Source organism: Lotus japonicus, chromosome 2, assembly GCF_012489685.1.
Source record: "Lotus japonicus ecotype B-129 chromosome 2, LjGifu_v1.2".
Taxonomy (NCBI): domain Eukaryota; kingdom Viridiplantae; phylum Streptophyta; class Magnoliopsida; order Fabales; family Fabaceae; genus Lotus; species Lotus japonicus.
This window is the reverse complement of record NC_080042.1, coordinates 4,395,888-4,408,074: the sequence shown is the minus strand read 5'-3', so window position 1 is coordinate 4,408,074 and position 12,187 is coordinate 4,395,888. Positions and strand designations below refer to the sequence as shown.

The window sequence follows — 12,187 nt, the reverse complement described above, 5'->3', positions numbered from 1 at the left end:
ATGATTGTTTGGGACATATATTGGCTCTCCAGTTTTTGCCAAACTTCCTTCAGTGTTGTGAGATCTAGGATATTATACAACACCTCGTCCAAAACGCATAATCGTATCAATCCAACAGCCTTCTCCTTCATCTCCTTCCAATCTGTGTCGTTCAGATCCGTCGGTTTCTCCTCTCGAAGCGCCTTTTGCAATCCTTGCTGAGCCAACAAATCCTTGACCCTCCGTTGCCATAACCTGAAATTTCCCGTTCTATCAAACTAAGTGACTTCGAATTTTGCAACGCTAGAAGTCATTTTCGGATACCAATTGTTGGGAAAAACACTTGGATTGCACAGAGTATAATAGAGCGAGAACATAAAGCGATAAGAACAAGCACAAAATACTTTGATCACGCAATTCAACAAATTGTATCTACTTCTGTGGCTATAGAGTAGCTATAACCCTCTTATTGATTTGTATTATCAGTCACTAAGAAATTGCAATTTCTCTCAATTGCACAAAAGCCAGTTGTGTTACTTTAGAGTTACGATGTCATCCTATTTATAGTGGATTCTATTAATCCTTATTTTATAATAAGTTCCTATAAACTCTATCACAATCCCGCCCCTAAAATTAAATTCTAATAAACTGAAGATTTAAGCCCAAAATGGAATGAGCTAGCCAAATCTTAACATTCTCTCTTGTACTTTTTCTTTTCTTTCTATTTCTCTCTTTCTTCCGCATCTTTTCACCCAAAAAAAAGGGTGTGAAAGCCACATTATTCGGAGGAAACACGCACACTCGATCGTGACTTACCAATACAAAACGAATTATTGTATATTACATAGGAAATTGAGTTGCTCACATATCAAACACTCCCCCACCTTTATCAAAGTGAGAAAATTAAAATAAAGATTGATATATTAGGTATACGATAGAAAATGGAGAAAAAAATTGATACTCACTTTATATTACATATCCAAAATAAAACATACCAACATAAGGAACAAAATTCTACACCACATTGCTGTTCACCGCATGCAAGACAACAAGTCATCATCATCATAAAACACACACACACAACCCCTTTCTTTTTTCTGAAAATGCTGCTGGCACAGAATCAAGGGTTTACCAATAAAAACATCAAGAGTTTACCAATAAAAACATGACTCCATCATACATATAATGTATAATAATAAAAACTGGACCAATAATTTTGAAGTTCAAATCTTGTTTAGCTACCATTTTGTTCATTCTTTTGCTGCATGCCCATGCTTAGCAAGATTCCCTCACTGAAAGTTCCCTCCATCTCCGAAACACTGACCTGTTGCTCTGCTTCCATTTCTCTCTGCTTCCAAAGAGCTCAAGTTGAAGAAGCCATGTTGCTGCTGTTGTTGTGGATCTTCCTCTGAAACTCCTTCACTCAAGCTTCTCACTACATGATCCTGACCAACTCCTAAAAAGTCCCTAGTACTGAGCCTCTCAGAGCCTCCAGCACTCATCATCTTCTGCAGGTGTTTCGGTTCTTCTTCCTTCAAGCCATAATCATGATCATCAGATGCTCCAAAAATGGAAGAGTTCATCATCTGGTCCTGCATGTTTCCATAGTTTGGCTTGTGATCAGAACTTGAGGAAGTGTTGTTGCTGGAACTTGCAGCCATTTGAGCAGCTTTCTGAAGCATTGCTGTTGCTGACAGGTGAGGAGTGATGTTGCTGCTGTGGAGAAAAGTGCTGCTGAAGAGAGAAGGGACTGTGGTGGAGCTTGTTTGGAATTGGTGATGTTGATGATGATCACCCATTACAGAACATGTCCCTTCAGAGAAGAAGCTGGACCCTTCAATATTGTAAATGTTGAAATGTTCAGAGAAGGAGCTATTGTTGTTGTGAAGTTCAGACAATTGTATTAGCCCCTGGAATGGCTTGGAATCAGTCCCACCAAAATGATGGTAATTTTGGTTTTGGTTTGATTCTGGTGGCATGAAGAACATTGAAGAAGGGGTTTGATAGAGTGAAGGTTTAAATGAAAAGCCAAGGGATGGTGTTGATGGAAAATTGTGGTTGGATTCTTCAGTCTTTGCAATATTTGCTCCACCAAAATGCAACAGGTCACTGGCGGATTGGTTGTTGTTGTTGGTTTGGTGATGGATCTGTGGACACATTTGAGATAAGGCTAAGGACATGTGGTTGTTGTTGCTGCTACTTCCATAGAGTTGGCTGCTGATTGCACTGCTCATGTTGTTGGGTGGTTGTGATGTATTATTCTCTTGAGCCGGTGCATCACAGAAGGCCCTGTGGGTGATGAAACTGTCTCTTCTGCAGTAATATTCCCAGAGAACCAATTACATAGATGTACTCAGGTATACTCTCTCAAAAAAGAATTTCATGAAATTAAAGGATGCACTTTTGCTCTAGGTAGCTTTATAAATGTGTGATTTTCGTCCTTCTGATTTCAGTTGCTCTAATTATGACATTTCACTTTTAAAATTACATAAATACGATACAAAAACATTAACTTTGTGTATTGTATATCGAGAAAAACATGGTTTACAAATTAAAAAAAAAAAATTCTTTTAGCACATATTAACCTGTACGTTAGTTATTATTTTTTATAAGCAATTAATATTAGTTATAAGAACATTGTTTATGGGTGGACCAATTTTTAACTTAGTTCACCATTGAACTGCTCAGTAAATAATAATACAAATTCTTTACAATTGTGGGTTTATCTAATATGGTCACGAAAAAAAAAAAATCTTATTTTAAACCTCTTTAGACTCTTTTTTATGACATTCTACGCACGATCACCAACCTCTCTTCCCTCTTGCACCTCCTCCTTCCCTCCTAATTTGCTACACCACCTCCCCACATTTTCTCCCCCACCCTTCTTCGCAAAAGAAAGGGACCAAGGTGTTGGAGGGGAGGTGTCGAGGGGAGGAGAGAGCTAATGGGGTGAGGCAGTAGTGTTGTAACTATAGCCAGGACAAGTTATAATAAATGGTCCAAAATTGGTATTTTTTTACGGATCACATTAGGCGGACCTGCAATTTTACGGTGTTTTATGTTAAAGCCTCATAAACCTACAGTATGTTATTTGCTAAAATTAATTTATAAATTTTTTTAACTTGTAATTGTAGGTCCACGGTTTACAAAGCGTATATTGGCTACTAATGTTGTCACAAATTCCTTAAGCTAAATAAGCATTTATTCATAAAACATTATGTTACAAAACTTTTGTATAATATTGTTTTTACTCTCCATCTCACTAGCTCATGACAACTATCACGTACATCTCACATTTCCTTTTTATCTTTCACCTTAAAAAACTTGTACTATTCTATTGTACAAGTATTAATTTTCAATTATATATATTTTTGAACTTAATTTTCAGTTATATATAGAATGCTAGAAGTAGGACTTTTGCATTCCAAAGTAAAAGACAATATATGTATCTTGTAAAGAAAACCTTAACATAAAAGATATAAAATCATAATGAACCCGAAGACAAATATTTGCGGGAATGAATAGAGACTACAAGTCTACAAGTGAATAAGATGCATGATAACCTAAAATTCCATAAAAAGCCAAACAAGGTAAAATACTTGGAGGAATAATTAACCAAAACATGAAAAAATGACAAGCTAATCAATTAAGATATGAATTTCAAGAAATTGGGTTTCAATAATTGAAATTGAAGAACATGTTCATTTCAAGCATTGGATTTGTTGAAGCTGAAGGATGTATGATATAAACAATGTATATGTTAGTTAATATTTAGAAAAGATATTATATTTAGTTTCAAAAAAGAATAAATATTATATTTTTAAAAGATTTTAAATTACGGTCCACAACCTCATTTGTGACCACGAATTTTATTTGGAGTTTCCATGACAACATTACCACCCTAATTTCGGCCGCATCAACCTTCATTTATCTCTAATTTTCTAATGCGATATTTACTGTTTTTGTAACTGTAATTTAAGACCATGTGTCTTATTTATATCTTTTATATATTCAGTTTCTTTCGTAGGTACTTGTTGAATTCATGCATACAAATCCAGAAAGCCATCAAACTTGTGAACAGAATCTATCCGCTTGTGTGTCACGAACTCAAATTGTCGGCATGTCTGAACACAGCCTGACCACTATCCAAGTTAACTTGAAATAATGTGGAAGAAGAAGAAAGTAGTACAAAATCGAAATAGAGGGAAAAAGAAGTAGGGGTTTGTTAGGTTATGGTGTTATTATCATGAAAAGGAACACGACACTTCCCAAACACATGTTTCCAACAAGGAAGAAAACAAATATACATGTAAGCTAATGAAACTGCAACTAATTGTTCTTATAATCATCAAATTAGAAAAACCCCTAAAACATTAATTTTACTGCCAGTTAAAATCTTGGCCATTCACACAAATGGATCCCATAATCTTGTAAAAAATTATTAAATAGTGTTTTAGGGTTCTAAATAGCGGTTGCGGTTATGTGGCGGAATTACAAATAAATGTGGGTTGATAGAGTCGCAATTGTGGTCACAATGCTTTTACAGGTACTTGAAAAAACGTGTTTGCACTGCGTCTGCAATTGCAGTTTCAGACCGCAATTTAAAACTCAGCACTATTCACCATAGCTTCTAGATCTCATGCTCCAAACATAAATGCAGGTAATAATAGAACTATTTATTGGAAAATGGCAAGTGGTTAATTGGTGGGTATAGGTTGTTACCTGGAGAAGAGAGTGCCACAGTCACATCTATACTCTTTTGTGCCACAAGTCTTGGAATGTGCTTTCCAATCTGATTGAACAGCATACTTCTTAGGGCACTTTTCACACTTCCACTTCTTCTCACCATGCTTCCGAGAGAAGTGCTTCTTAATCCCAGTGAGATCTCCCAGAGCCCTTGAAGGGTCATGGTGTACACAAGTGGGTTCAGGACACAGATAAACCTTTCTGTTTGCCTGATCTTTTGAATTCTTCTGCTTTAGCTTCCAAGGCAAGTTGTGTCCTCTTCTGTGGAGCTGCAAATTTTGCTCTCTTTGGAATCCTTTGTTGCACACCTCACATATAAACCTGTTTGTTGCCATTAGTGTCTTGGGAGATAGTGCTATCACCTCAGCATCTGGATCTGTTGTGTTCATTGAAAGAAAAAAGCCAAACAAAAAATTATTACAAAATTCACTAAAACTATCACAAAAATCAACGAAATTAAGAAAGGGTAAAGACAGAGATTTCCAGGACATGCCCACTTAATTTTTATTCATTTCACATGTACATGTTTCAGAATTAGGGTTTCCCAGCCCAGATGGGGTATCATATCAATGGTAAATAAAAATAATATTAAGGTGCATGGCCTGATAAAACAAAAATAGACAGGAAACCAAAAATTAAAAAATATTACTAGGTCTTTAACTTTTATAAAAAATTTAAGATACTTACATGGTGTTCCAGGTTGGTTTCTCCTTTTCTTGTGTGGTGCAGGTGGAGTTCTTGATGAAGATGGTGTTGAAGAATAATGCTGTTGGTTATTCTGATTTTTCTGATCCTCTTCTGTGATTCCATGGAACGATGCTTCAGAAAAAGGTGCTTCCATCTCTGGTTGCCAAATCTTCTGCTTTGGCTGTGAGTGATGAGTGCTGTTTTCTACCTGACACCTCAATCAAAATTCTGGAAAACCACTTGCAATTTAGATCCCCAATTCCAAAACACAAAAGCAAAGAAAATTCTAGGCTTCTATAGATAAATGGGGACTAGGTAGAACCTGGAAACTGAAACAGAGAGAGTTGAAATGAAGAAAGAGAAAATCAACTCACCATGACTACATGATATGAATTTGCACTCAAGTTGCCTTGTTTTAAGTGAGAAATTTCAGGTAGAAATGTTACGAGTCTTTTTCTTCACTGATTTGGTGTCATGCAGATAAACCAACACATATACACTGTACACACACCAATTTACTTTTTTGTTTTTTCTCCTCTCTTGCTTTATTATTATTACCTGCCTTTTATCTCTGTTCAAACTTTTATCCAGATTTTGCTGAATACTTTTCAGGCAAATAAATATGAACAATATTAAAATTTAATGAGAGAGATAGGGTGTGAGGCATACGACTCTGTGGGCCCGATCCTCAGTCACGTAACGACATAGAATGTGTGTCAGCATGAACTGAAACAGCTACGTACATGCACACACTCTCTTTCCAGTTTTATTTTGTAAAAAAATTTGTAGATACTAGTTAGTGATCAAGCTTATCCTAAACTGATCCCGCGGAACGCACAAGGGTTTGCAAATGCAAATCCTAAAAAAAAAAGGTTTCTGGAATCCACCAGAAAGTAAGGGTTAGCAAGCACTGAACCCTAAAAAGATAACTCTGGAATCTACCAGAAAGTCTGGAATCCACCAGTAAAGAGGGAGAAATCTCAAATTTGATTATCAATAATCTGAATAGGCTATTGCCTTACAAGTGCTTAAATAGAGAAATAGGAAAACCCTAATGAAACTAAAAATAAAAAAAATCCTAACTAAAAGATCCTAAACTCAATTAGAAAGTAATTAAAAATAACAAATCCTAACAAATTGATCCTAAACTGAATTAAAAACAGAATAGATTCAGAATAGATCCTAAATATATTTAAAAATACTAAAAATAATAAATTCCTAATTAATCTGCTGCTGCATATCATAATCCGGCGACGATTTTCGTTACAAAATACATGAATAAAGCTTAATTACACTTGTGATTATATGCATTGAGTTGCCGATGTTTAAACCGAGTAATTTTGTTCTCTGAATTTTATGACGTGTGATAATCAGTTCTGTTAGAATTATGTTGAATTGGTAAGAAGAAAAATCTTTAAGTTTTAGAGAGATGTGCTCTCCCTTCTCTCTACAATTGGTTGGGAGCAACGTGGAGAAGAAAGAAGACTCTTCTACGGAGCATGGAAATGCGGAGAAGACTAAGGTGGAGCAATACAATGCGACGGTGGTTGGAGGTTTAACCGGAGAGCTGGTATGTCCAAATCTGTAGGAGAGGGGGTGGCTAATCGCACTGTGTTCATTGATGGCCTTGAAGATAAGATTTCACATTACCAGATCAAAGAAGCGTTCTCCAGGGTGGGAAGAACTACATGTGTCTTGGTACAGAGAGAAAAGAAAAGGACCCGAAAGTTCAAGTTCGGATTCGTGAGGTTCTTGCAAGACAAAGACGTGAAGGCTGCCATCCAAACTCTCAATGGTACTTTTATGAACGGGGTACCAACCAAAGTTTCACTGGCGAGATACTTGTTTTTCTCATCACCCAAGCAAAGGAGGGGGGGAAACGGCGTAGAAAATGTAAGCCGCGGGTCAACAATGGCAGCCGCGGGTCAAAAAGCAAGGGATGGTATTACAGTCTCAAGGAAGGATGATAAGAGGAGGGTAGGCAACATAGTTGTGGCATCGCTGATAGGGTTTCAAAACGTGGAAGAGAAAGAGAAGTTTCTTAGAGAGTATGGGTGGTTACGAACAAAGGTCATCTACATGGAGCCAAGGAGGTAGCCATTGAATTCAAAACTCAAGAAGAAATGTTCCAATTGCTTAGTGAAGGTGGAAACTTGGGTCATAAATTCGAACTAATCAGACCAGTTGTTATGAGTGATTGTAACACCCCGATTTCGGTGGCGTCACTTTAGTAACCAAAAATCAAATAAAGCGGAAAAGCAGGTATATTTTTTTTTTGATTTGTTTAAATAAAAAAACTTGTCGAATTAAAGACTCAACCCAATCGCGATTAACAGCGACTAACATACAATATATGTACAACCCTCGCTACAACTAAAAACATTGTCACGAGTGTCCTCAATTGACGGAAAGTAACTGAAAGTGGTGCCCGCAGGCAAATGAGTGCGACCCATAGTCAGAGTCATAACCTTATAAATACAGTCCTCCAAGAAAGTAAGTCAGCCAAGAACGGCCTCCAAAAGACCTCCTATGTCCGACAAACTATCTGTGATCCTCATGGACGAGAACCACACAAAAAGCTAATAGTCGGGGACTGTCACGACCCACTTTAGGTGCATGACCGGCGCACAGACTAGCAACAACCAAACTCTCTACTAGTCTGGCAAGCCTATAGATAAGACCATAGTATGGACACATAAATCAAAGTATCAAGTTCTACTGAAATTTCGACAGAGTTTCCTTTGTATTTTCAACATCAACCTCATCAAAATGAAAAATACCTGTCATAATATATATCTAGAAACCCAGCAACCAGATATTACATCATAACAAAATAACACCCATCATAGGGTCTTAAGAGTACAAACCAAACAAAGCGCTAACATAGTGAGTTTACTAATTACAACTCAGAACCAGAAAATGACTCTTTATCCCTATGGTTGCATCATACTGGAGTCAACCAAAAAGAACATACTAGCCACCGCACAATGGAGGCATACCAAAACAAGTGAAGACTCCTGGGTAACTGAACAAGGCCTAGAAATCCGCTACACACCTGCTTGTGAATCTAAAAGAAAGGGAAATAATAATGGGGTAAGTCACAAAGACTTAGTGAGGCATAATAAATAAAGTGCGCGGAAAGGAGAAGCACTTAAGGCACGATCATTAAAACCAGATTTTTGGTATATCATATATATACATAAGAAACTTTAAATCAATATCCTCTTGGACTTTTTTTATAAATCTCTGAAAGCTCCATACATTTTCACACAAGCTTTAAATTCAATAACGGAGTAACAAAAATTGGGAAGCAACTTCAACCTTCATCATTCAACAACAATCACCTCCACAAACTATATGCATATAGGCCGCATTGTCTCTTCGTTGCGACAAAAGGTACGCTACTAAAAAGCACGAATTTTCATAGTCACATTATCTCTTCGTTGTGACAAACGGTATTATACTATGACATAAAGTGCTTAGGTCGCATTATCTCTTCGTTGCGACGAACGGTACATATGTCGCATTATCTCTTCGTTGCGACGAACGGTAAATATGTCGCATTATCTCTTCGTTGCGACGAACGACTTTCCGAAATATAACTCATCATGTGAGACCCAATTTTTTAAGTTTAGAATAAACCGAATAAAATTCCTATTCACGATTAGTCGATGTAACGTGAAGGAAAACCTGAAAAAGTTTATCGAATTGAATTAATTTATGAAGGAGAAAGTTCAGGAAAAGGCTAAGGATAGTATTAAAGTCGATAAAAGTATAGCACGATTAGTATTTACTTATAACTAAGACAAGAGCGATCGTAACACGATTAAATTATACTTAAAGACACGATGGAAACTAATTCCAAAAATCTTCAGAGAAATGTTATAACTTCTCTTAATCGTCTATAAACAAGCGTTTCGATACGAAACCCTAGAATGTACGAACGTCAAATTCCAATACTCGGAAGTTTGCCGAAACTAAATCACTGATAGATCAAGAAACCTAAAATCAACCGACGATGAAGACTTTTTCTATTCGGAGCTTCAAATGAAGATTCCACACGCGTACACCTATTTCTCTTGATATTTCCAATCTTTCTTCAGAACGAAGTTTTCTCATCCGACATCAACTTCAAAAAGTAGTTTTTCGGGATAAATCGATTCCCACCGACTTTGGATCGTTTGATTTAATTCCAAGAAGCCTGTTTTGAGTTCTGGAATTATGTCGCCAGAACCTATCTTAGAATTCTCCGAGGAATACGTAGGAAAAATCGGAATCGCGAAATTTTCACTTTTCCGCATTTTCCAAAACCTATAAATAGCAAGAAAATGAAAAATTTTGCAAAACTTCACCCATTTTCTTTCCCAAACCCGCGAGCAACATAGGAGGAGGAGGAGAAGAGGATTTTCGCCGTTTCTTGCCCGATTGCTTCACCGTTCGTTGCTATTCGAAGACTACGAGGTATAGATACTATCCCTCACTTCTGATCGTCAATTTTGTCGTCTTTCTCTATGTCTTTCTGTGCTCAAAGTTTTGAGCTTTTTGTAAAACTGTCCAAATAGCTTGATTTTAGTGTCTAAACATATTCCCTACGCACCCAAGAGTACTTCTAGCGGATTACATTTTGCCGAATGTCGCCGAAATGCCGCCGGAATTCATTTCTGTAGGAAAAACCCATTTTGAGACAAAGTCTCGTCCTTTAAGCTGAAAACTCACGACTTAGCTTAGCGCTAGTAGAATTAGTCGTCATAAACGTCGTTGGTAACGTCCTCATCCAATTTGTTTTTCAAAATTCCAATTTTGAAATTCTGAGCTGAAAATGTTGACCAAAATACCCTTGCGACAGTTTTCGATCCGAAAATTTTTCTGAGCTTAGATTCGTCTTAGTTACGACTAATGATAACCTAGGAACCAAGTTTGATCGAAGAAAAATTGACACACTTAATTGTGATGTGTGGCCGAGAGCTCCTCTTTAGGGGGAGGAAAATTTCGTTTTTCGAAAACTTGTCTTAACGCGTTAGATTATCGTACTTCGAGGTTTATAATGCTTCGTGTAACCCTAGTACTTATGGTTTGCTGAGTTTCTGACTCATTGTGATTGATTTCTGTGAATTTGCTCTAAGGTTTGTTTGAGGAACTTTGTGGAGTTCGAGAGGAAGATTGTGAAGGAGGATTTGAGGAGCAAACTGGAGAACCTACAGGTGAGGGCTACTCACTGAATACTAGATAATGATTTAGGTGTCGACAATTTCGACTTGATTTACTATTTATGCACTTGATTGTGTTTGATTGGGAAAAACGTTTTCTGAGGCTACGACTGACAATTGATAATCATTTATTGCTTGAATTGGTTGAGATTGATTCACATGCTATGTGTTAAATGGTTAATCTAGGATGTGTTGATATTGATTCACATGTTATGTGCTAAATGCTTATCCCATGATGTGTTGATATGTGTGCTATGACTGTTGGATTGTGTTACTTTGATTGTGAGATTACACATATATCTGTTGTACGTCAGAGAGGATAAACGGGCAATTACGCCAGAACTTATCATGAGATTTCGAGAAAGTTTGACGGGACGAACAGAGTTTCGGGCCTTGTTATTGTTTTGATGGATCGAGACCTTCTCTGGGAATTACTAGGGATTACGAGATCTTTTAAAACTCATAAGGTTAGAGACAAAACTAAATGGAAACTATTTCACAAGGAAAATTCATAATACATTAAACAACCTCTGAACCCTTTAAATAATGATAACAATCTCATATGGAAGCTTAGGGTTTGGATATTAGTTTTGGAAAATGAGAAGTGTCACAGAATCCAAGATTTAGGAAAACTAATGAGTTTCCGAGTATTTTTATACTCTTTCGCTCGATGAGCAGTTTTGTTGTTTGGCTACCTAAAAGATAAGCCGGGGAAATTAATAAGTTTCTGAGTGCTTTGATGCTCTTTCGCTCGATGAGCAGATTCGTTGTTGGACTATCTAAAAGATAAGTCCGGGAACTATAAGTTTCAAAGTACATTGGTACTCTTCGCTCGCTGAGCATATTTTGACCGTCGGATAGAGATGAGTCATATAACTCGAGAAGTTATCACGAGTGATAGCACTCTTTTTTTATATTTAATTGTCTTTTGTCGCAGAATCGACTTTTACCTTAGGGTATTCTTTTTAGAGACAATAAGTTAGCTAGAACACGTGACGACGTGACGAGTGAGGTCGGAGACGTTGTTTGGCTAATCACTTTGCATTCATGCACTCATTTTGAGGTTAATATACGACAGGATGTCGGGCCTCGATGGATTCCAAAATGGTCATAAGACCCGGATTTCCATATAAGAACACTACGGTGATTCTTAGTAGCAGACGAAAATGGCAGACCTGCGGGTTCACTGCTGATCTAACTACATTTTGTTTGGTATAAGAGACGCCCGAGCAGAAATGGTCCCACCTTGGCCGGTGTTAGGGCTGACTCGTTGGTGCCCATCCCTCCGGATTGCATCTTGTTCCTTAGCATTTGCATTTCATGCACCATTCATACTGATTTAGTTGCTGATTGTATTTGTTACTTGTTAACATTGTTTGAGATATGTTAATTGCCTGCAAACGTATTTATTTTTATTTGGCAGGATATACAATTTATAATGCTGTCATTCATATTTAAGCCTAAGTAGCTATTGCTTAAACTTTACCTATTGGATGTACTATTATGTAATTCTTTGAGTTGACCCTTGCGCGTGCTACCTGTGTAAGGGGGGCTATGTATGCCCTTTA

The 12,187-nt window shown here is 37.1% G+C and overlaps 1 protein-coding gene across 1 annotated transcript; it reads right to left on the bottom strand.

Annotated features, from left to right (window-relative positions):
• Positions 1 to 921: 921 nt before the first annotated feature.
• Positions 922 to 5,566, bottom strand: LOC130735942 (zinc finger protein BALDIBIS-like). Its single transcript, XM_057587810.1, has 3 exons — positions 5,413 to 5,566; positions 4,702 to 5,101; positions 922 to 2,292 (listed from the first exon to the last, which is right to left on the bottom strand). The coding sequence occupies exons 1-3, from the start codon at positions 5,564 to 5,566 to the stop codon at positions 1,269 to 1,271; spliced, it is 1,578 nt and encodes a 525-aa protein (XP_057443793.1). The 3' UTR covers positions 922 to 1,268.
• Between the last annotated feature and the right edge of the window lie 6,621 nt (positions 5,567 to 12,187).

What these genes read in the sequence shown, in the direction of transcription:
- LOC130735942 (XM_057587810.1), bottom strand. Translation starts at nt 5,566, where the DNA reads ATGGAAGCACCTTTTTCTGAAGCATCGTTCCATGGAATCACAGAAGAG. An exon ending in AAACCAACCTGGAACACCAT is followed by an intron (nt 5,102 to 5,412) that starts GTAAGTATCTTA and finishes TGAACACAACAG; the next exon opens with ATCCAGATGCTGAGGTGATA. An exon ending in TGTGGCACTCTCTTCTCCAG is followed by an intron (nt 2,293 to 4,701) that starts GTAACAACCTAT and finishes ATATTACTGCAG; the next exon opens with AAGAGACAGTTTCATCACCC.